At 35.4% G+C, this 24,706-nt stretch overlaps 1 protein-coding gene across 10 annotated transcripts in view; it reads left to right on the forward strand.

Moving 5' to 3' along the window:
- Nucleotides 1-24,706, forward strand: part of RIMS2 (regulating synaptic membrane exocytosis 2) — a 539,971-nt gene that overhangs the window by 487,986 nt on the left and 27,279 nt on the right. The window contains exon 1 of one of the 10 annotated variants that reach the window (XM_020969965.2): nt 19,822-20,277. The exons of the other annotated variants lie outside the window; for them this stretch is intronic. Coding sequence (XP_020825624.1) covers nt 20,136-20,277 — 142 coding nt within the window. The 5' untranslated portion in view covers nt 19,822-20,135. Of the gene's footprint in view, nt 1-19,821; nt 20,278-24,706 lie in introns of those variants that run through there. 10 annotated transcript variants of the gene reach the window in all.

Raw genomic sequence — 24,706 nt, forward strand, 5'->3', positions numbered from 1 at the left:
GGGAGACAGAATTGTGAATGGGAACAAAGTCTTTAAAAGATATGATATCAGTGACAAATTCTTTTTCTGTGTCATAAACTAAAAGGTATCAGATCCTTCAGTTTAGTACATTTTATTCTAAAAGGATGGTTAGAAGTAGATAAGTATATCATAGAGAGTTTTATAAATTCCTGCTGTTAATATGACTTTTCATCTTTCACTTAATGGCACTGTGAATCCAAACATATCTCCTGAGAAGAAGGATGAAAAGTCCTGCAACAACATGAGGACAAAGCTGAAACTTTTCATGGAAGTACATTATTTTGAAAACCTTAAAATTCTGAATCCTGGTGTTACTTTGTGTTATCCAGACTCTGTTTTCTTTCCTTACTTTTTCTGATAACCAAAGTACTTTTTATTTCTCTAGGCTTTCCTTTTCAGCTTCCCTTTTCTGTTTACCAGAATGCTTAGGAAATTATGTGATAGGTTGTTACAATTCTCCAATTTGTAAAATTAATCTCTTATGATGCTGGAAGTATGACATGATTTTAGTCAAAACAGGAGTACTTATGCTGTTTTATTCCCACTTTGTACTGATGTCTTAACTGCTGTTGAGCTACATACAGAAGGTTCCAGTGTATGATAGTCCATTATCAGCTATTTTTAGTGTGACTTTAGTGTGACTTCCTTTATTTTTATAGCATTAGTATACTTATCAGTTAAGTGTACTTTATTTAAATAATAATCAAAGGCAGTAGATTTGACCAAATATTTCTAAAACTTTAGTTAATGGAACAGAATATGTTTATTTATAGTGTGTTCTAATGCCTATGACAGTAATTTGCTCATAATAAATACTTGATAAATGTTTGTTTAATTGAATTGAGTTGAATTGCTAGGCTAGTAAAATTACCCTAATTTGAAGCATTGAAAGATTTGGTTTTTTTAAAAAATGTACAATAGGGATAGTTTTATTGACTTCTCATTTATCAATGGTTAATTTTCACTTCTCAAATTATTAGTGATTTGGATCCCTCTTTTTCTGTATAGTTGTTGATAGCTTGGATTTCTTTTTTTGAAAACTACCTGGTCATCTCCTTTGACCATTTTTGCAAAACATATTATAAACAGTAATTAAACTATTGACTTAAATAGGTCTAATATGATACACAATAAGTTTCAGTAGTTTTAATAAATAATTTTGCTATTGTCTTCAGAGGAATGTGTGACTGGGGGAAAAAAAAAGACGGGCCTATCATTTAGTAAGAGAGAGAGAAAGAGCAAATTGCTAGCCCACATACTCCGATGATACCCGTCAAAGTAAAATGAAAATGAGGAAAGTTTCTAGCATAGTAATTACAATATATTTTGCAGTTGGAGTGGGAAAGGTCAAAGATGGGGGGTGGAGTCACGGTGGCGGAGTAAAAGCAGTGACTTGCTTGAGCTCTCCCCCAGACCCCTCCAAATACCTATAAAAAATGGCTCTAAACAAATTCTAAAGCAGCAGAACCCACAAAAAGACAGAGTGAAACAAATTTCCAGTGCAAGACAACATGGAGGGTTGATTGGAAAAGTATATCACGCCATGCTGTTAGAGGAGCGCAGTTTGGCGTGGGTGCGCAGGCCACAGCAAACCTGGAGCAGGCTTCAGAAGACTGAATCACGGGCAGCTGTAGCGGTTTCTAGACTTCTCAACCCAGGAACGCCAAAGTCAACTTAGAAGATCAGCGGGAAAAGTCTGTTTCTGCGGTGCTGAGAGAGGAGCAAGGGGTCTCAGCTCCAGTTCCAGAGCACAGCCCTCAGGGCAGCGGCTGCCTCCTGAGCTTCCGGCCCACAGAGTGAGGGGGAATCGAGTGGCTAATCAGAGGGGGATTGCAGGGATCTCTCTGCTAGTGCAGGATTCTCTTGCTTTGCCTATACTTGGATCTGGGTCACAGTTCTGGGTGGCGGTCCTGGGGCAAGCAGGAGTGCTGGCATGGTGGAGCTTGTAGTGGCTGTGAAGAGAAAATCCTCATAGTTCCAAGACAGAAAAGAGAGCTTGTGGTAGCTTATAGACCAGAGCAGAGGCCAGAAAAGGAGTAAACACCTCGCCCTTGATCGTAGCACCTTGCAAGAACTGAAAATTTACACGTCCCTAGAAGTATCTCTGAAAACAGCTGTGCAAAACCCCTGAAGCTTGGGACAGTACATTCTCCACACTGGAAACAGACTCCTATCTTAACAAAGAGTTTATAACTCAAGTAATTGGCCAGGATCATGAGCAAGCAGTGCAAAAAGAGTCAGACTATATTATCTTACTTTGGTGACAAAGAAGATCAAAACGTACAACCAGAAGAAGACAATGAAGCCAAAGGTCCTACATCCAAAGCCTCCAAGAAAAATATGAGTTGGCCCCAGGCCATGGAAGAGCTCAAAAAGTATTTTGAGAAGCAAGTGAGAGAAGTAGAGGAAAAACTAAGAGTGGTGCTAAAGGAGACCCAAAAAATACTGAAGAAAATAACACCTTAAAAAATAGCCTAACCCAAATGGCAAAAGAGATCCAAAAAGCCAATAAGGAGAAGAATGACCTATAAAACAAAATTTGCCAAATGTAAAAGGAAGTTCAAAAGCTTACTGAAGAAAATACTTCCCTAAAAATTAGAATGGAGAAATTGGAAGCTAGTGACAATTTGAGAAATAAAGACATTGTAACATTAATCCAAAAGAATGAAAAAAGAGAAGAAAATGTGAAATATCTCATTAGAAAAACAACTGACCTGGAAAATAGATCCAGGAGAGAGAACTTAAAAATTATTGGACTATCTGAAAGCCATGATCAAAGAAAGGGCATAGACATCATCTTTCAGGAAATTATCAAGGAAAACTGCCCTGATATTTTAGAACCAGAGGGCAAAATAGAAATTGAAAGAATCCACTGATCACCTCTTCAAAGAGATCCCCAAAGGAAAACTCCTAGGAATATTGTAGCCAAATTCCAGAATTCCCAGGTCAAAGAGAAAATATTGAAAGCAGCCAGAAAGAAACAATTTTGAGTATTGTGGAAGCACAATCAGGATAACACAAGATTTAGCAGCTTCTACATTAAGTGACCACAGGGCACAAAGTATCATATTCCAGAGGGTAAAGGAGATAGGACTACAACCAAGAATCACCTACCCAGCAAAACTGAGTATAATCCTTCAGGGTAAATTCAATGAAATAGGGGACTTTCAGGCATTCCTGAGGAAAAGACCAGAGCTGAGTATAAAATTTGACTTTCAAATACAAGACTTAAGTGAAACATGGAAGAGGTAAACAGGAAAGAGAAATCATAAAAGACTTATTAAGGTTGAACTGTTTACATTCCTGCATGAAAAGATGACATTTGTAACTCATGAGTCCTTTGTCAGTATTAGGGTAGTGGGAGGGAAAAAATTATATGTATGTATAGATAGATAGAGGGCACAGGGTGAGTTGAAGATGAAGGGGTGATATCTGGAAAATAAAATTAAGGGGTGAGAGAGGATTATACTGGGAGAAGGAGAAAGGGAGAAGGAGAATGGGGTAAATTATCTCACATGAAATAGACAAGAAAAGGCTTTTACAGTGGAGGGGAAGTGGGGGATGCTGAGAGGGAATGAGTGAATCTTATTCTCATAGGATTTGGCTTAAGGAGGGAATAACATACACAATGGGTTATGGAAATCTAGCTTACCCTACAGGAAAATAAGGGGGGAAGGGGACAAGAGAGTAGTGGGTTGATAGAGGGGAGGGCAGATTGGGGGAGGAGAATAATCAAAAACAAACACTTCTGAGGAGGGACAGGGTCCAAAGAGAGAGTAGAATAAATGAAGGGTAGGATAAGATGAAGGGAAATATACTTAGTTTTTCACAACATGACTATTATGGAAGTGTTTTGCATGACTACACATCTATAACCTGTATCGAGATGCTTGCCTTTTCAATGAGGGTGGGTGGGGAGGGAGGAAGGGAGAAAATTTGTAACTCAAAGTTTTAAAAACATATGTTAAAAATAAAAAATTTAAAAAAGCAGTTACTGGGGGAAAAAAAGGTCATAGATGCGAGTTAGATATAGATAAGTAAGAATAAGTTTTTGATCTGCTTCACTGGAGAGAATACCCACATTGGTGAATAATGGAGTTTTTGTGTATATTTGATGCAAAAAAAAGTTATGATAAATGTCAAGAACTGGGTCAATTGTAGAAGGCAGTGTTTATCAAAGAAAGTGGAGCTGAACCAAATGAATAAATATAAAAAGAAGATATAGGAAAAGGAGTGGTTAGAGAACCTCCAGACCCTTTAGTTATTAGTGGAATACACCCAAATCTTGGAGGACCTCCGGAATTTATACTAATCTACTCAGGGCTCTCAAGGTTAAGAATTATTTAGAGTTAATTTGATCTCCATGAAAAATCCAAAGAGAAGATACCTAAGCACTACCTTGATCTAGGTAGATATGAACTAAGAATCACACAATATTAAATATGGAAAGGGATCTTAAAATTATGTAGTCCTATTTCTACCAGCGGGAGTGTCCTTTACAACATTCTGAACAAGCGGTCATACATAACTTACCCCACAAGTTTTGGCCAGGTTATGTTGAAAACGAAATGATTGTTGGACTTGTTTACTAATCTTTTCATCTGTTTGTCAGTGAACAAATCATGGATGTGAATTTGATTTCCCTTCTCATGTCTCTAGAGTTTTGGAGATAAGCATGAGAGAAGGAACTATGATCTAGAGTGAAGGTTGAACCAATATAAATACTGCTAGCAGGGAATTGTACCTGTAGAACACTGTGCCAGGAAAAACCCCAGGGAATTAATTGGCAGTGGTATATCTGCAGTTTCAATTTTTAGTTGAAATATCAGTCAGAGATTTTATTTTAAGTGGAGTACATTCCAAAATTGATTTACTTTCATTTTTAATTACATAGACTGACTAAGAGAATTTCTGCTTGGTTTTTTTTTTAATTGAACTGATTTTCTCTGGGAAATAATGTTGTGCATCTTCTTTGTTTTGAGCCAGGCTTAGCATTCTCACATTATGATGTGACATAAAGGGAGCTTCTCACAGCAAAAGATTAGATAAATCTATTTTGAGTTAAGTTTTAGGAAGAAAGATGTAGAATCTCATCATTTATTTCATAATAGGAAATTTTACTTTATATACATATATAATAACTAGAAAATACTTTCATATTTAATATATAGTATTCAGTCAACTGATGATTAATTACTTAGTTTTGTTCCCTAGTTAGCTCGATTGTAGAGAATCCAAACTATGTAGGTTAATAAATACACTGGGCAATAAATAGAGCTACTTTCAGGAAGCAAGGTATATGGTCTGTGTGATATTTGACCTTGCCCTGTATAACCTTCATATATACTTACTGTTACTTCCTTGTAGATCTTATTACAAAAGATTATTTTTATTGCAATTAGAGGATGCTTTCTTTTATTCTACTAGGAAATAGATGCTTACATAGCATACTTGCATTTTAATAGCTCAAGTTTGCTTCATTAGAAATCCTGTGCATTTCTGTGAAGATAAAAAAAGCATTACCTCTCACTGTAAGAAACTCTTTAAATTAAAATATCCATTAAATCAGTTAGCAAAATTTTTCTTTTGATTATTCATTATTTTAGCATCATGTAGACAGTCTTAGCCATCTCTGCCACCTTTTCTACCACTTTGCCATCATAACTGCAGTGCAGAAGGGGCCCCCTGAGAAGACTTCGGGCTACTTTCCCTCTGTAGCATGTGTGCCTATTGGGTGTTATAATACCAGTAGGTCCACATAAAGGATCTTTTCTCCTCCTCCCTCCCTGGGTTCTGCTTTGAGGGTTCTACTTGCCAATTCATCAGAAGGGCTTTATCATTATGTGTTATTGGGTTTTTTTAATCATAATTTTTTAATCATAATTTTAAAAAACCTTAGGAAGATTTGGATATATATTGATAAATACATTTCAATATATTTGGTTTCCTTTGTAATCCAATGTATTTTATTTTATGCATTTAAAAGCATTCTTCTTAAATATATATTTAAAGAGTGGTATAGTCTGGAAAAGGTTATATTTTCAACATACTGCCATAGGAGTCCATGACACACACAAAAATGTTAAAAACCCTTGTTCTACATGAAGCCTTTCCTGATCCCTCTAACATCTAATTTCCTTTCTGCCAAAATTAACCTTGATTACTTTTACATATATTCTGTTTATATTTATATTTGCACATAGTACTTCTCCATTAGAATATAAGCTCTTTAAGGTCAAAGACTGTTTCACTTTGGTCTTTATATCTCTAGCACTTAGCCCAGGCCTTGAAACATAGAAAGTATTTAATAAGTGTTGATTGATTGGTCTGTGGGTTTTAAGCTTATTATTATAGATTTTTTCCTTGTGGAAAGTTTTGAGTTTTTTTATCTAATATTAAGATTTTCCCTGGTAGTTTACCTTTTTTGTATATGTATTCATTATATCTCTAGGTACTATAGTTTAGTTCTAGATGTCACAGTTAAGGAAGGGCAGAGCAGGTCAACCAAAATGGTAAAGGGTATTGAGTACACATCTAATGAAATCAGCTGAAGGAACAATGTGGCAAAATAGAATGTTGGACTCAGGGCAAGAAGACTAAATGTTTAGTTCTAGCCTTTGACATTTTTTAACTGTATGATGATGGGTAAGCCTCTGTTTCTTCATCTGTAAAAATGAGAAAGTTGGACCACATCACTGCTGAGGTACCTTTTAGCTCTTCATCTATAATCCTTTGATTCTATTAGTTGGAGATGTTTAGCCTGTAGATGAGAAGACTCATGTGATATAGGTTTCCTCTGTTCTGGTATTTGAAGAGCTGTTGTGTCATTTAAACAAGGGATTGGATTTGTTCTATTTGACCCCAGAGAGAAGAACCAAGAGTTATGGGTGAAAGTTTCAATGAAGAAAATTTGAGCCCGAATAAGGAGAAACAGTTAGAGCTAAAAGAGCTCCAAAAGTTGAATGGGCTTCCCCAGAAGGTTGTGGATTACCTCATTAGAGGTCTTCTAGCAAAAGTTGAATGACCATTGGTTGGGTATGTTATCTTGAATAGGGATTTCTTTCAGGTATAAATTGAACGTAATTGCTTCTGAGGTTCCTTCTAATTCTAAAATTATTTGATTCTATGAAGAGAGACTGAGAACATAGGTCTGGCATAGTCCTATATTAGTGAGTTCCTTTGTTTTAAACACCAATACTGTTGGAGTCCAAGGGAGATTGAGAAAAAAGTAGAATCATTGCCACCATTTTTTATCGTCCTACTCCCATAGACCAAAACACATACTAGTACTCAGTATGCCAAAGAAGGAATACATAATGGTCACAAATGCATGGGCAATGTAATGTAATGTAACGTGATGTAATGCAAGAGCATGTAGTTGGAGAAGGAACTATCTGAAAAATTATGAAAATGTAAATGTAAGTAAGAAGTATGAGGTTCTTACTCATTTAGTGATATATTTAGGAAGCTAAGAATTAATCAACAAGCATTGATTAAGTTCTTACCAAGTGCCAGGTAGTGTGCTAAGCACTGGAAATATAAAGAAAAAGAACAAGCCTTCACTCCGAAGAAGCTTATATTTCCATGGGAAAACAATATGTACATTAACAGGTTAATAGAAAATACAAACAAAGTAAATGAAAGGTAACCACAGAAGGGAAGGGGATAGAACCTGGGGTAAGTGGGTAGGCAGGGGAACCAGCAAAGGGATCTTCCAAAAGACTGTGCTTGAGCAAGCTTTTAAAAGAAATAAGGGATTCTAGGCATTAGAAATGACAGAGAATACTCTGAGCACAGGGAGGAAGGGAGAGAGAATAAGCATTTTTATAGTACCACTCAGGCTAAACTAGGTTGAGAGGAACCAACAGGCCTCAAACTCATTGCTGAGTTAGGGGAATGTCTACCCCAAGCATATGAAGACTTCCCTTGGTGGAATGGACAGATGAGAATAATTTGTTTCAGTGGCCATGAAGACAGCTGAAGCAGGTGCTATGATACTCTTATAGCTCGATCAGACATTGAAGATGCCAGAGTCATCACTGCATCCTGGGCTGTCACCAGTTGTCTTGAATTTTTCTTGCCACTAGGCTTCAGTGTCTCTGGAAGAGAGAGGGAGGCTGATGATTTTGTACAACTCTGCCTAAAATCCAATTCATGCACAAGTCAAGAAATCACCCCATAATTTCTCTTCAAAAACTAAAGATGAACAACTATGTGCCAAATACTGTACTGTGTCATTATAAAGGCTGCGAGATAGGAGTTGGAATGTCATGTGTGAATGACATAATATGACTGGACCATAGAATTTAGACAGGGAAGTAACATGTAAGAAGACTAGGAAGGAAGGAAGGAAGGAAGGGACCAAGTTTAGAACAGCTCTAAATGCCAAACAAAGGAGTTTATTTTTTTAAAAATCCTAGAGATAATAAAGAACAATTAAATTTATTCAATAGGAGGTCAGATGTGCACTTGCAGAAAAACATTTACAACTTGGTATTTATTCCTCATCAGTACCCTCATTATCCTCCACCCCTTTGATTGGAAGGCTGGGGGTGTGGAGTGGGTAGAGCAAAGAAGTCTTCTCAAAGCCCCCATTTAAAGAAGGCTCTCAGATCAGCCATCTCTTCATTTTCAAGTTCAAAATTTTGGGACTGAACTCCATACCAGATACCTTCTTCCTCACCCCACCTTCCCTTTCAACTTTCTTTTGTATGTTATCTTTCTTCCTCCTTAGATTGTCAATTACTTGAGGGCCCGAACTGTCTTTCTCTTTCATATGGATATCGCCAGAGCTTAACACAGTGTCTGGCACATAATAGGCACCTAATAAATGTATTACATCTTTCCTTCCAGATTAGAGTGGGGAGATTCTTGAAGCAGGGAAGCCAGTTATTGGGTTATTGCGATTATCTAGAAATGAAGAGATAAAAGCCTGAATTAGGGAAGTGACTATTAATAGAGAGAAAACTATTTATGAAAATATTATGGAAGGAGAAATGACAAGATTTGGTGACTGATTGGATAAATGGGGTAAGCAAACATAAGAAGTTTAGTATGATGCTGAGGTTGTAAACCCGGATGACTGGGATTTTGGTAGGAATTGGGATTTTGTATTTTTACCCTCTACTATTAGAGGGACAGGGATAGGTTGTGGATGAGATATAATGAGTTCTATTTTGGACATGCTGAATTTGAGAAGCCAATAGGACTTCCAGTTTGAAATATCCAGTAGGCAGTTGTTGATATGTGCCTGGAGCCCAAAAGAGAAACTAGGGCTAGACATATAGATCTGGGAATGATAACCATAAAAATGATCATTGAACCCATGGGAGCTAATGAGATTACCATGTAAATCAATGTAGAGAGAAAAGAGAAGAGGGCCTAGGATAGAGTCTTTAGGATACCCACAGTTACTGTACATGTGATAGAGGAAAGATCTAGCAAAGGAGACTGAGGAACGGTTAGAAAGGTAGAAGGACCAAGAGAGTCATACACCCAGAGAGGAAAGAGTAGTAACAATGAGAAAAAGGTCATTGCCCTGGTTAAATGCTAGGTAGGTGTTATTATTATTATTATCTTTATTTTACAGATGAGGAAATTCAGGCAAACAGAGGTTAAATGACTTTTCCAAGGCCCCACAGCTGGTAAGTGTCTAAGGTCTAAGATACTGGAACTCAGATCTTCTGACTCCAGGGCTAGTGCTGTATACACTGCACTGACAGAAAAAATGGAGGGACCTAGTGTCGATAGTTTCAAGGAGTTTAGCTGAGAAGACAGATACAAAATAAGATATATAGACTATACATAACCATTAGGGGTGATAGGCTGTAACAAAGGCATGTTTGTAGTCATCAAGATAGGAAACAATAAATTTTACTTTTTCCAAAATTTGAAGTGTATCTATCCAAAATTGTGATGCTAATGGCAAATACCACCATTGCTATTTTGGAAACATAAATAGGGTGTCCCAAAACTCTTAGTGCCATTCTAAATTTTAACAACTTCAGAAGTAAAAATGCTTAAAACTCACAAAAAACAACTTTAAAATTATTTTTAAATAAAAATTTTAATTACTTCAAAAATTATTAAAGATTAAAACTGCGTTAAGATTTTGGTACACCATTATATTCTTGGGATCAGTAAGTCAATGATAAAAAGATATAGAATATAGAAATCTTATCTCTCAAAAGTAAATGTTTCTTGGTTTTTTTCTAGAGGCTGAGTTGTTTAGCCAGTTTGGTTCCGAGGCAAACCCAAAGGATTATTTTCTAAAATTTATCTAAAAAACAAACAAACAGATATAAACAAATAACCATATTTGGGAACTGGGTCTCCTGGACTGACACAAATTTGCCACACTGTATAAACAAAAGAAGTGGTAGCCAGAGAGTTAGAAAAGGAAATCTAGACTTAATTCCTACTGTACATCACAAATGATAGTTTCAAAAGATTTTCTAGGGGCAGATAGGTGGCTCAATGGGTAGCACACTTGTCCTGGAGTCAGAAGGACCTAAATTCAAATCCCACTGCAGACACATTATACTTAGTAGCTGTGTTAACCCCATTGCCTCCCCACAAATAAAAAAAAAAAGAAAGATTCCCTATTAGTTGCAAAGGACAAAGTTTAGAACTGTCATTGGATTTTTTCCCTTTTGTATTTCTTAACTTTTTCTTCCTTTTTTAGACCCATTGTTTTGATCTTTGGTATTATTCATCAGTCCTGTTCAAACCATGTATTCTAAACCTATAATTAAATCCATTTACTCACATCTGTGGTCATTGTACTTATAGACATTTTCTCTTCTAAGAGAAAGGCTAATTTTGTAGTTGATTTTCTTTTAAAAAAATAATAAAAATTTGGGTCATTTAACCTTTAATTTTGTATCGTACCATCATAATGTTTTATCTGACTTCAACTTTCATAAAAGTTTTTAAAAGGATCAGAAAGAGTAGGAAAATAGAAGGGGATCTAATTTGATCCTGAAAGGTAAGTATGAATATTACCCTCATTTTACTGATGTGGAAGCTAAAGTAAACAGAGGTTAAATGACTTGCCTAGTGTCACACACCTAGCAATCATCTGAGACTGGATTTGAACTCAGATCTTCCTGACTCTAGGCCCAGTGCTCTATCCACCTAGGTAAGAAGTGAAAGTATATTTTTACATTCATTTTTTAAATCTAATGAGTAAAAACCAAAAAGACACTTCAAATACATTAAAACAATTTAAATCACAAGTACTTCAAATTTATTTTTTTACTGCATTTTCAAAAAACATAAGATTAAGAGAGAAGGTTTATATATATATGTATATATAGTGTTATATATATAATATATGTGTGTGTATGTGTGTATATATATACACACATGTGTGTGTGTGTGTGTGTATATATATATATATATATATATATATATATATATATATATATATAGGCAGTCTATTTTCAGCAGATTTAATTGCTGAGGCCTGTTATATCATTTTGTAAGTTAAAATTTCAAAATTTAACTCAAATAAAATTACTCAAATTTAAACACATTTTGTTATGGCAATAAAAATGTTATAGGCTTTGTCAGAGTTTAAGTTTAGGATGAAATGCAATAAAAGTACTCTCTAGAATTTATATTTAGCACAGAATTATTTGTTTGTGAGGCAGAACAGTAACAAGTGGAAAAAACTAATGAAGGATAATTTAAAAGACCTTCATACTAAAATAATACTCTTTTGCTTCACAATGGCATAAAAGTTATTAACCTTTTTTTGTGCATTATGTACTCCTTTGGTAATCTTGTTAAAGCCTATGAGGCCCTTCTCAAAATAATATTTTTAAATTAATAAAATAAAATAATAAGATTACAAAAAAATTACATTGAAATACAGATAGATATAAAGATATATTCCCAAGACTCTAGTTCAAATCCTACTTCTGACATTTTATCACTTGTTTGACCTTGATAAGTCACTTAACCTCGTTGGGCCTCTGTTTCTTCAGCAGTAAAAGTAAAAACTGAGGGAGACAAGATGCCTTTGAGGCTCCTTGTAGTTGTAGATCTGTGATCCTAATACAGTGATTCTGAGCAGGTAGGAAAGGAATAGACTTCAGTTTTCTTTCAACTATCGCCATTTCCGTTATTCGGCTGATTGCCCTACTTTAAAACTACAAAAACAAAACAAACAAACAAAAACCTCCACTATGATTTCTAAAGTAAGTAACTAGGTTGTATTGAAATGACACATGTATTTCCATCCTAGATCCTCTTCACTTTTTTTCTCCTTCTATACTTTCACATGATAATCTCATTGGCTCCCATGGATTTAATTATTACCTCAGTGCTGATGATTCTCAAATCCACTTATCTAGCCCCAACCTCTCTGCTGACCTTCAGTCTCACATCTCCAATTGCCCACTGGTCACCTCAAATTGAATGTCCCGTAGTAGAAATCTTAAACTCAGTGAGTCCAAAACTGAATTGTTCATTTTCCCCAGAACGTTTCTCTCTTCCTAACTTCCCTCTTACTATTTTTTTTCTAGACAATTGGGGTTAAATGACTTGCCCGGGTCACACAGCTAGTGAGTGTCAAGTGTTTGGTCTGAGGTCAGATTTGAACTCAGATCTCCTGACTTCAGGGCCGGTGCTCCATCCACTGCGCCACCTCGCTGCCCCATTTCCCTCTTACTATTGAGGGCATCCTCTCAGTCACCCAGGCTCAAAGCTTGGATGTCAACCTCAACTTTTCAGTCTCACTCGTCTCCCATACCCAAGGCCTTTCAATTTTACCTTCATAAAGTCTCTCAAATAAACCTCCTTCTGTGCTCTGATACTACCATCACCCTGGTGTGAAGGCACTGATTCTCTTATGGCTAGACTAATCCATCTTCCACTCAGCTTTCAGAGTTCTTAAAGGACAGATCTGACCTTGTCATCCCTCAGCCCCCTAAGTGTAGGTACAGGGAACAGAGGGCTAGACTCAGAGTCTCAAAAACTGGAATTAAAATACTGCTTCAGACACTCACTAGCTGTGTGAGCCTGCGCAAGTCACATAAACTCTGTCTGCTTCAATTTCTTCATCTGTAAAATGGAGAGAAAAATAGTACCCACCTGCTAGTGTTATTGTGAGCGTAAAATGATTATATGTGAAAGCACTTTGTAAACCTTAAAGTTTTGTGCCATAACTGAAGTTTGTATCATACCTTATTCCCTTTTCTTTCCCTTTCCCTTCTGATCCTTTTAAAAATTTCTATGAAGGTTGAAGTCAGATAAAATGATATGAAGGTATGATAAACACTTTATGATATAAACTTTTTCATACCTGTTGTCATTATTATTACTCAATAAATTCCCATGGCTCCCTATCACCTCCAGGATCAAATGTAAAATCCTCTATTTGGTGTCTAAAATCCTTCATAACCTGCCCACACACACCTTTCCAGTGTTCTGCTTTTTACACATGGCAGGAGGTATATCTACCCATATACCTTGCCATCGAGTAACACTGACCTTCTTGCTGTTCCTCTCACAAGAAACTCCATTTCCTGACTGTAGATCTAATTTTCACTGGAAATTGCCTGATCCCCCTTAATTCCAGTGCCTTCTCATTGTTAATTATCTACAATTTATCCTGTGTATAGCTTGTTTGTACAATGTTGTTTGTATGTTGTAGGCTATAAACTCTAAGAAAACAGAAACAATTTTCTGCCTCTTTGTGTCTCTGGTGCTCAGCCTAGTGCCTGGCACATAGTAGGTGCTTAATAAATATGTTTGTTGACTGACACAGCATTCTGTACTTGATGGAACTGGCCTCAATGTAACTGTTTATTTTTTTTTTTAGTCTTTTGGGTTTTGTTGTTGTGGTGGTGGTGGTGGTGGTGGTAGTGGTCCTGTGGTTTCATTGGCACAAGGCACAGGAGACAAACACACTTCTGGCCCCACTGAGTGCTGCCCAAGCCAAATTTAAATCTAATTAGGAAATGTCTAACAAAATCAATAAAAAAAAACCAATGGAACATTGATAATGTTAATATGTGATTTTCTAAGTGAAAATGCAGCCTATAGGGATGCTTATATAGGGTTTAGTGGCTCACATTTCTATTTCAGTTTGCCACCACTGGTATAAGGAACTTCTGGAAACTTTATATATGTGGAGGAAATTCTATGTGTATGCAGAGAACTTACTATATAATGTACATACATATACTTATGGATGATTATGTATATTTTGTGTGAATAATATAACAAACATGTGATCTCCTGAGAGGAGAAATTATTTCATTTTTTTGTATTTGTATCCCTAACACCTGTAATAGATGCCTACATAGACTCTTAATAAATGATTATTGTTTGTTTGCTGTTACACAGTTAAATCTATAAATACTCAAATAGTTCTGTGCTTTTATTGATATGGGGGTTTTTTAAACAGCAGTTAGATTGGATTACAGTCCATGAATGTTTACCCAGCTTTTGTTGTATATTTCCAGTGTATAGCCTCCCAGAAAGTTTGCCATGAGTACCGCCAAAATGCTAGGGATCCAATCTTGCCATGTGTTGACCCCATCTTCTTTTTAGCTTATGCATTTCTTTAATGATATCCTTTCCTCTACTTTTCCTTTTTAATTCTGTTTGTAATGTGGTTTCTGCTTGCTTACACACCCCCATGCACCTTTCAGTTGTCCTCTGTGTGATTGTCGGTTTAATTGTTTGGAATCTATAGCATTACACTACAAATGGACAGTGAGTTGAGATCAAAATTATAAGGGAGGAGGAAAAGGAAATGGATTACCTTTGAGAAATTATAAAAAATTATGATCCCAGCTTCTTCCTAAAACAAAGAACCATATTTTTTATTATCACTATTCTTCTGATAGTGTTGTGTGGCTTCAAATCTTGAAATAATATTGGCCACAGTGATGAATTTCTTAGCCATAGCAGCTCTCAAAGACTACATAGAGGGTTGTCTGAGTCAGTGAAAAGAGTACACATATTATTCATAGATCCAGGAACTATCAAACATATCCATATGTCTCTACATGAACTTTAGATTATTTTTATTAAAAGAATGATATCATATGTCATATTTTAGTTCAGTGAGTGTATTCATAAACATATTACCAAGAAAATAAATATATTTTAATAAAATCATTAAAGTATTATTGCAATGTATACAGATTCATCTCTATGTGACCTGTCTTTCCTCCAACAAAGTGTAACATTGATACTTTACTTATCTTGGATTTTTGATCCTGAAACCTTTTTTCTTGGCCAATTTTTGCTAATTCGTGAGGAAATTTTTTTTTGTTTTGTGACTCACCTTTTGAAATTATGTTTAATTAACAAGGAAGCTATATTTGACTCCAAATAATAGGTCATAATGATTCTAAAATAGCATTGATATTCACATTATAAGGCTATATAGTAGCATATCCTATCTTATGTGATTTTCATGGACAGAGGGAATGGCAATTTCTCATCTTTCAAATCATTTTTATTTTTATTTTGTTTTTGGCAGATCAAATGCTACAGTGGTATGAGGGATAATATAGGAAAATAGCTTATTTTGAAAATGTGTAAATATAATGATATGTTATATAGAGAAATTCACTTTGTATTATTCCTTGGAATTCCAAATTCTATTTTATCTAGGTAAGGAAGTTATATTCCACTAATTCCTCATCTAGATTAAAAGTCTAAGAACACTCTTGTGTTTATCTCTGTGATACCTCTTTCTGCCTTTTCTTCCTTGAGCCCTCCCCTTTTCTCAACTTCATGTGTAGACTGAGGACATTTCTTCCTTTCTAGTATGCTTATTTCATGTGCTTCATGAACTCATGACCTTTGGAGGAAAACATCAGACTTAGGCGTTAAAGGTCTTCCTTGAACAAATTTATTTCAAATTATAAGAAAACAGTTAGATTAATACTGAAATTTTATATGGGAGTAACCAGACAGTTTCCAATTTAAGGGTTTTTGTGGGCTGAATACTGTCAGCCAAGCCTTGCTCTGATAATACCCCCAAGCAATACCAGCAGGTTCAGAGATTCAGGCTTCAGCTCCATGCAGAAATGATAAATACCCACCTAAGATTTCCTGTTTTGGTTCAAAAACCCTTCATTACAGTAGCCTCTGATTCAATTCAGGATTAGAATGGAAAGAGATCTTCACAATCCCTAAGGCTTACCCCCTTATCTTATAATAGAATAAATTAAGGTCCACAGAAATGAAGTGACAGAGGCAGTGAAAAGAATAGAAAGATGTTAACCCAGGTCATATTATTCCACAGCCAATGTTCTTTCCAGTATTCTGAGCTGCCTCTAGAAATATTCTGCTGGACCACCACACAATTCCATTCTACTATTCCCTTGGTCCTCTAAGTCCATTTCTTCTTCTGATCTAAAATAGTGAATCCACCTCTAAAAATGGCTGATTTATTCAGAGTAACATTCAGTAATATAGTCTGGCTGACAAATCTTCCTTTTCTCTAAAATCAGAATTATATTAATGTAATATTTTTCCCCTTTATTATCTCATATTCCAACATAACAAGTAGTCTGAAAAAATCATAATAAATTTTAAATCATTAATGAGAGGTTGGAAATTCCTATTCATTCAGTCCAAAAAATGTGATTAAATGGTTCTTAGGGGTATGATATGCTACCATGTGGATAATAAATTTAGAATTGGAGAAAAAAATCATGGAATCATAGCTTTAGAGCTAGAAGCAACCTTAAAAGTCATCCCTGCAGTTCCTCATTTTGTAGATGTTTTATACATGCCCAGAAATGTTCATTAGTTAAGTCTGGGTAGTAAGTGGCAGATATAGGGTGTACCCATGACATCCCACTCCAAATCCAGCATTCTGTATGTGGCATCATAAAAGATATCTGTTTCCTCATATGTAAATCAAGAAGGTTAAATAGAATTATCACCAAAGACTCTTCTATTTCTAAAATTTGGTTCTGTTACCTTATTATATAAATAGTAACATTATGTAAAATTAAAATTGACTCAAGATGCATTCTCTCCTCTAACCATAATGATGTGATAGAAGAATGTATTTAAAAATGAATTAACTTATTTTGTTGGAATATGCCTTTTAAGAGTAGAAGGTAGATCATTAAAGAGAGAAAATTGATTAACATGAAATGATTAGGGAAGAAATTGTAAAAATATTTTAATTGAAAAGAGAGCACTTATTTTGTGTGTTCTTGTTGTTTACCCTGATAGAATGCAAGCTTTTTGAGGACAAGGACTTTTTATAAGAGGAGCAGAGTAGGAGTGTTTTTGTATCTCATGTGCCTGCCACAGCAGTTGGCACAAAGTTGGAACATAAGAAGTGTTTATTGAATTATTGACTTATTGAAAAGAAATGGTTAAAATTCTAAATTTGAATAAATAGTAATTTATATAATGCTATAATAAATAATATTTATTTAATTATTTAATTAAATTCACTTTAAATTTTTAATGGATAGAATTTTGGTTATTGGTGTATTCTGTGAGTTTGAAGAGAAGCACACTGATCTGTTATAAAAATCACTATACCTGTAGACATCATATGAGAATTAACGGTAGTTCTCCAGCTTTTTAAACTAAATATTTTATTACTCAGTTTATCTGCTGTCACTAGAGCTTCCAAATATATGAGAGGATATGTTATTTCTTATTAGGCTATCATGTTTCACATTTTATTTAGAGAGAACAGTGACACTGAATTTAATATGATTTATTGTAGAGGGAGAAAAAAAGACCATGGATGTGACTTAATAATTTATTTGTATAAAGGGTTATTGTAATGAAGATACTGATCAGTTGACCTTTAACTCCAGAAAGAGAAGTTAAATTAGTTCAGGCCTTCTCACCTGTCTCTTGAAATTTTCAAACAGCATCCTGATTAGTCTAAGTTTACCCTGTTTGTCTGTCTGTCACCTTTCTGTCTCTGCTTCTCTGTCTCTAATTGAACCTGGCCTTCATGTGGCTTACAAAACAATCTCCCTAAGGCCCAGGAAAGTCTAATCTGGGCACTCCCCTGCTGAAAAACCTTCATAGGTTCCCCATTGCTTCTAGGAGAAAATAAAAATTCCTACACCTGGCTCTCCATAATCTGTCATATTCTACATTTCTAGCCTTACTTCATATTATTTCGTATCAAAACCTCTGTGTTCCAGGCAAACTGAACTACTAGCCATTCCACCAAATCCACATTATTTTTTCTCACAGAGGAGCAGTCTCCATGCCTAGAATGCTCTCCCTCCTCATTTCCACCTCTTGGAACCCCTACAAGACTCAGGTGCCAACTCAACCATTGTTACTGGTATACCATCCTCAAATTACTTTATTTTACTCTATGTATGTTTTGTATCCCCATAGTAAAGTGTTAGCTCCTAGAGGTCAGGGACTTTTTCAGTTTTATATTCCTAAATCCATAGCTCTAGTAGTCATTTAATAAATGTTTCTTGAATTGAATAAATTAAATATCAGAAAGGACTTCTGGTGCTACCAGTGATAAAACTCTCTAACACCATTTGTCTAGAGAAGACTTCATTTTTCAAGCCAGAGTATGGAATCAAGATCTCTGGAAATCTGAAATAAAAAAAATAACATTCCTCGCAGATTGAAGCATACTATTTGCTATTTTTTTTTCTTCTGTTATGTTTTGTTTGCTGTTTCTGGTGGTTCCTCCTGTTGGTTCTAATTCTCACCTACAACATCACTAATGTGCAAATATGTTTAATAGGAATGTATATGTATAGCCTATATCAGATTGTGCGCCCTCTTGAGGAGGGAGGTAGGCAGGGAGGGGGAGAAAAATTCAAAACTCAAAAGCTTATGGAAGTGATTGTTGATAATGTAAAATAAATTAATTTTTTTAAAAAAAGATAATATTCTTGAATGGTTAGGCAAATTCCTTCCTGAACAGAGAGAATTGAACTAGATTTTTCTCTAGTAGTCCTTGATATATGTATATTTACACAGATATCTTATTTGTGACATTCAAATCAGTGTTGTTTGCCTCTAATAACAAATATAATGTTTTTTAAAATTGATTTTCAAAACTGTTCTGTTGATGCTTTGACTTCCTAAGGACCTCCCTCCACAAACAAACACATTCAGTTTTTATAGCAGTAGTTTTAAAAGTGCCTGATTTTTCATATTTATGATTTTAGAGAAGCCTTAGTAAGCAGATAGATAACACAGTTGTTTATACAATGGGAAATTTCTCTTATCAGGACTGGAAAGCAGGGCGTTAAACCTATGATGAAAAAATAAAAAGTGAAAGGTAACTTGGTGTTTGTTAAATGCTGCCACTTTTCAGGGATGCTTATGTCTTTAACTTTTATCTTCTTTTTCCAAGTTAACTTTTTTTAATAAGAAAAGTAGGAAGGAGATAAGGATATAATTTTGCATTTTCGCAGAAGCTGTTGAAATGTAAGGCTGTTTTGTGGCTTGAAATGAAAAACTTCCACATCTACTTAAATCACATCTATTTAAATCACAACTATGAATAAGGAGAATAACGTGAATTGTTTAGAATAATGCCTCTAGAATTGTTCGTAGATGCAAAATAATAAGTAACTTAAAAAAGTTTTGTAGTAGGTCACTCATTTCTGAGGAGTCAGAAATGGTGCATCTAATTATCTGTCCGCTCCAAGCAAAAGAAAAGGAAGAAGAGGAAAGAAGAGAGTCTCTGAAAGGAGAAGACAAGTATTAATCCTGGGAGCTGTTTTTCTGAGTCCTGTGGCTGCTGCTGCTACCACCGCAGCCGCCTCCTTCTGATTGGTGGGGACAGCAGCATCAGCATCTTCTTCCCTGTGCTGGAGAGTGGAGAGACACACAGCTTCAGCCTCCAGGAGCCTATGCTCCCTCCAGTACGAGACCTCTGGGTATTTACCAAGAGCCACAGCAGTAGCCGCCGCTGCTTCCTCCTCTTGCCACCAAAGGAGAGAACCCAGTAGTCTTTGGATCCGGACCCCGAGACTGGGGCTGAGAACCCTTGCGCTCTGTGACCGTTTTCCAGCTCGAGTCCGAACTCAGGTCCCCGTATCCCAGCTGCAGCTGTTGCCGCGCCAGCCGCCAAGACGCCTCGAATCTTGTACCGCGGGAAAAGCGGGGCCTCTTCCAAGATGGGCCGGCAGGGCTTGGGGAGCAGTGGCACCACGGGCCGTTCCATGCAACGCTCCCAGAGCCGGAGCAGTCTTTCCGCATCTTTCGAGGCACTGGCTGGCTATTTCCCCTGCATGAACTCACTGGAGGAAGAGGAAGGAGGTGGGTGAGACCCCTAACCGCAGACTTCATCTCCTCCAGGAAGTCAGTGTTGGTGGCTGGGTTAAGGGGAGTGGAGTGGAGGGGACTGACAGAGGAAGTAAAATTAAAGAGTAATGACCTAATTACTCTGGCTTTGCTCCCTGCTCTTCCAAAAGAGGCTGTATGTACTGAGTACGAGAACCTCTGGAGGTGCCCACTGAACTTCCAAACCCTGGATCATGCTAGCAAACCAGGACAGACATTGGTAAATCCTCAGTAGATTCGTGTGGTAGAGTTGGGAAACTGCTCATTGCTGCCAGTCAAGCGTAAATACCAAGTGCTTTAAAGTAAAATGAGGGTGGAGATGGGAGAATGGATGACTGTGACTAGGTTTAAGCCAGCGTAATATCCATCACAAATACTCAGCCTCAGATTCCTCAGGAAAAATCCAATTTTTTTTTTGGTTAAATGATATGCATCTGTATTATTAGACACAGTAATCCAATTATCTGCCTCTGCCTTTGAACCATGTGTGTCATACTGATTAGGTTAATGACCCAAAGTATTATTTGTTGTTTTATATTCTTTCATTGTATAATTTTAAATTATTTATGAAATTCATAGAACTGAAAAGTTTTTCTTTATTGTTATGAGCAAATATTCCCATTATTTTTCTTAGCAAGTAGCACTGAAGATAGATTGAGCTAAGAATTCAGTCAGTATTATGGTTAACATGTATTTTAAACTCCGAATACATAGACAGCTTAAAGTAGTTGGTAATGTATGTATATATCCAGGTATTGAGATTTATATAAGATAGTAGTTAACATCATTTTAACATTTATATCTTATATGAAGTCTTAAAATCAGTGCCCACACAACTAATTAATAGTAACTTTCTGCTCAGGAAATAAAAAGTGAGCTATGATTAAGATTTAGAACCTCTATTCTACCAAAAAAAAAACCAACCACAAAATAACATTGTTCAAATGAAATGGTTTTCTAACCATTATTTAGGAAAGTGGTCTCTCCCTAGTAATTTTTGAGTAGTAGTAATGCCTAAAAAGCTGTCTTTTTAAGAATTTCTTTTGCTTGCTTTACTGAATTAGCTTAATTCCATCTAGCCTCTTGACATATGAACTCTAATGAAATTTCAATTGGTTTTAAAGAAGTATCTGTCATACACTAGGATAGCCCATTCTTTCAGAATAAATATGCTTCCAGTTTTAGTTTTCATATAAATAAATTGTTATTCAAATTTATAATTTTATATTTTAATTTCATTTTAAATAATATCAAGAATGTCTTATAACAAAAAGAATTAAGAAAAATGCAGATTTCTGTTTTGCTGATTTAACTTATTGGTAAATTATCATTTGCACACACAGCATATATGCTTAAACTTGTTACATCATGTTTGGAAGCATTTCCATGAAAATATATTTTTTTTTCCTGAAGTTGTAAGGTAAGGAGAAGACCAGATTATAAAATGTATCATCACAATAATATCTTATTTGGAGCAGCAAGAATTTTACAAAAAAGTGATGTTTTCGAAATGAAAAGAAGCCATCCTCTCCCAGCCTTGACTCATATGTACTAATCTCAGAGGAGATTCTAACAGCTACACTTAGAAAGTTGTCATACTCTGAAAATTTCTTAGGATGCTGTGGTGAAATACTTCAGAAAGAGGGCATTCCTTTATAAAGGGATTGGTAAGATTCCTATAGTAGTATCTAGGTAAAGATTAGGTCTAGGCTGCCAAATATATTTTTTAGTTTAAGGCAATTGCTCAAGCCATGAACCTTAGCAAAGTGAGCCTAATCTTCTTAGAGTTTGAACACTCTATTACTATTTGTTTAACATGGCAACACCTCCACACTTTCTGAAAGTACTGAATGAAATATATATTTTTAAATTAAATTTTTGTAAAATTCATTTAGTTTTTGAGATTTGCTTACCATCCCCTGGGATAACATGGAGGCCAGTAATAATGTATTTGTTATGAGTTAAAGGTGAAAATTCTTTGGCCCTAGAAAGGAAGACAACTTATCTCACTTTTATCATTTTGATTATTTTCTTTTGGCATAATAACCTATTTAATTTTAAAATGAGACAGTATACTTTTGTATCTTCTCCAAATGTAGATGTATATGTCCAAAGGTGTTCTCATCTCCTAGCTTAGTAATTTCATTTCATTTTTTGGAAGAGGATAGATAGTAGTTGCCAAAAATAAGAAGTTCCAAGAAATTTGTAAATAGTTTCAAACCTCAGCTATCAAGAACTTTCAGAGAATGAGTCATTCCAGATAGCCATATTTTCCAGATTGTAATAATTATGATGATGATGATAATTTATATAGCACTTTATTATTTTCAAATTGCATTACATATATTATTTCATTTGATCTTCATAATAACCCTTTGAGACAAGTAGCCTAGATATCATTTTCCCTAATAATGAGCAAATTAAAATTCAAACTCTTGTGGCTTATGCATGGTCCACACAATTGATATGTCAGCTACAGAATTTTCACCCAGATCTTGCCCAAATAATTCACCTTACTTCCTATTAGCTAAAAGTTCACACCCACCCCTTTAAGTGCTAAAACCTTTTTTTTTTAAAGTTAGAGCACAGTTAATATAATTTAACCTTTTCTCTATGACTTGGAATCAGTATGAACATTAGTTATTGTATCATTCTAAACCTATTAGAATAGTATATTTGTCTCCATGCTAAATGAGACCATATGGAGTGCTTCAGGTCCTTATCTAGTCTGATTCTTATTGTATGTTGGATTTCTTTTTTTTTTTTTTTGCTTATGTCCCCTGCCAGACTGTGGTTATATTTCACGACTGTCAAGATATTTGCACGTAGCAGGCTTTTCCCTTTCAAACTTTTAATTTTTGTGGTAAAAACCAGGTAACTAGGGTTATTGATTTGTGTGAAAAGTAAATAGACTCTGCCTTCTTTTACGTGTAAGTTTTGTGAGGTATAGTGAATGGACTTTGTGACATTTATTTTATTTTCCTCAAATGCCTTTTTCAATTACTACTGCATTTCCAGTTGTATTCCAGATAGGTGAGGCTGACAGTTGAATTCTGGGTAAAAGTATTACTGTGTTATACTTTCTTTAATCATGTAACTCTTAATGAATCATTAATCATGAGTGGCAACATGGTATAGTAGAAAAGAAAATTGAATTTGGAGTCACAGGACTCAGGCTTGAATCCCAGACCTGCTAGTCACTAAATCTGTAACTTCGGGCAAGTTCATTCACTTATTGAGACCACAGACTCCTCTTCTATAATAATGAAATGGTTTGATTAGATGATCTCTCAGACCCTATCTAACTCTATTATCCTCTGAATGTATAATTAAAAGAAAATTAAAAAAAACCACAATTTTATTCAGCAGTGTACATAGATATCAACTGAAGAATGTAAAATGAAGATAAAATGATACTTAGTGCCCTCCATCTCAAACAATTTTATATTTAACTACTTTATATTTATTCTTTCTACATTTACTCTCTGTGTACACATACATATGTATGTGCATATATTTAGATGTATATACATATTTATACACATGCATGCATAAATGTATAAGAATATGTACATGCATGCATACATAGATGCATACATATGTAACTTTGTTGTCTCCCTCATTGGAATGTAAGCTCCTTGAGAGTAGGCATTGCTTCCTTCATTGTATTTGTATTCCTAGAACAGTTAGAGCAGTTCTGGCACAAGTAGATGTTTAATAAGTAATTTTGTTTGGTTTATTCAGAACTGGTGCATAGGTGAGCTTGTCTATATCCAACATATATTTTAGAGAACCCACTGAAAACTTATGAAGACAATGTGACTTATCTGATCAAGATTATTTTTCAGTATAAAGGTGTTCTTCATTGCATGGCAAATTCTTATTGGTCAGGAAGGAACATTTTCTAGATTTGCTCTAGATTTTTAATATATGCATTGTACTAAAATAAGAATTTATCATTCCTTCTATATATGTATGTATACATGTGATATACATACATATGTGTATGTGTGTGCTATTCCAATGAAATAAAAATATGAAAAGATAGATTATCTTTAGATGTAAAGGATTTTGTCTGAAGATTTAGTTTGTATCTCTGAAGCACAAAAGAAGAGCCCATATGCATACCCTCTCTTAACTTTGACCATCCCTGGATCTGATGATTAATGCAGTTGTAACCAGCAATTCTAATCCTGCAGCAGGAGAAACAACAACAACCAGGCAATGATAAATAAGATATTATGCTAGGTATGAGATTGTGTGGTTTGTCCTTTGTTCTCCACGGAGATCATGACGTGACTTGCAATTGACTTTGATTTGAGTGAGCCTCACTTTCTCCTCCAGAGACATCTGGGTCCAGTGGCCAGATATCAGTCAGAATGACCAAATGGCGCAGAATGCAGTG

This window comes from Phascolarctos cinereus, unplaced genomic scaffold (assembly GCF_003287225.1).
Source record: "Phascolarctos cinereus isolate Bilbo 61053 unplaced genomic scaffold, phaCin_HiC Scaffold_4;HRSCAF=312, whole genome shotgun sequence".
NCBI lineage: Eukaryota > Metazoa > Chordata > Mammalia > Diprotodontia > Phascolarctidae > Phascolarctos > Phascolarctos cinereus.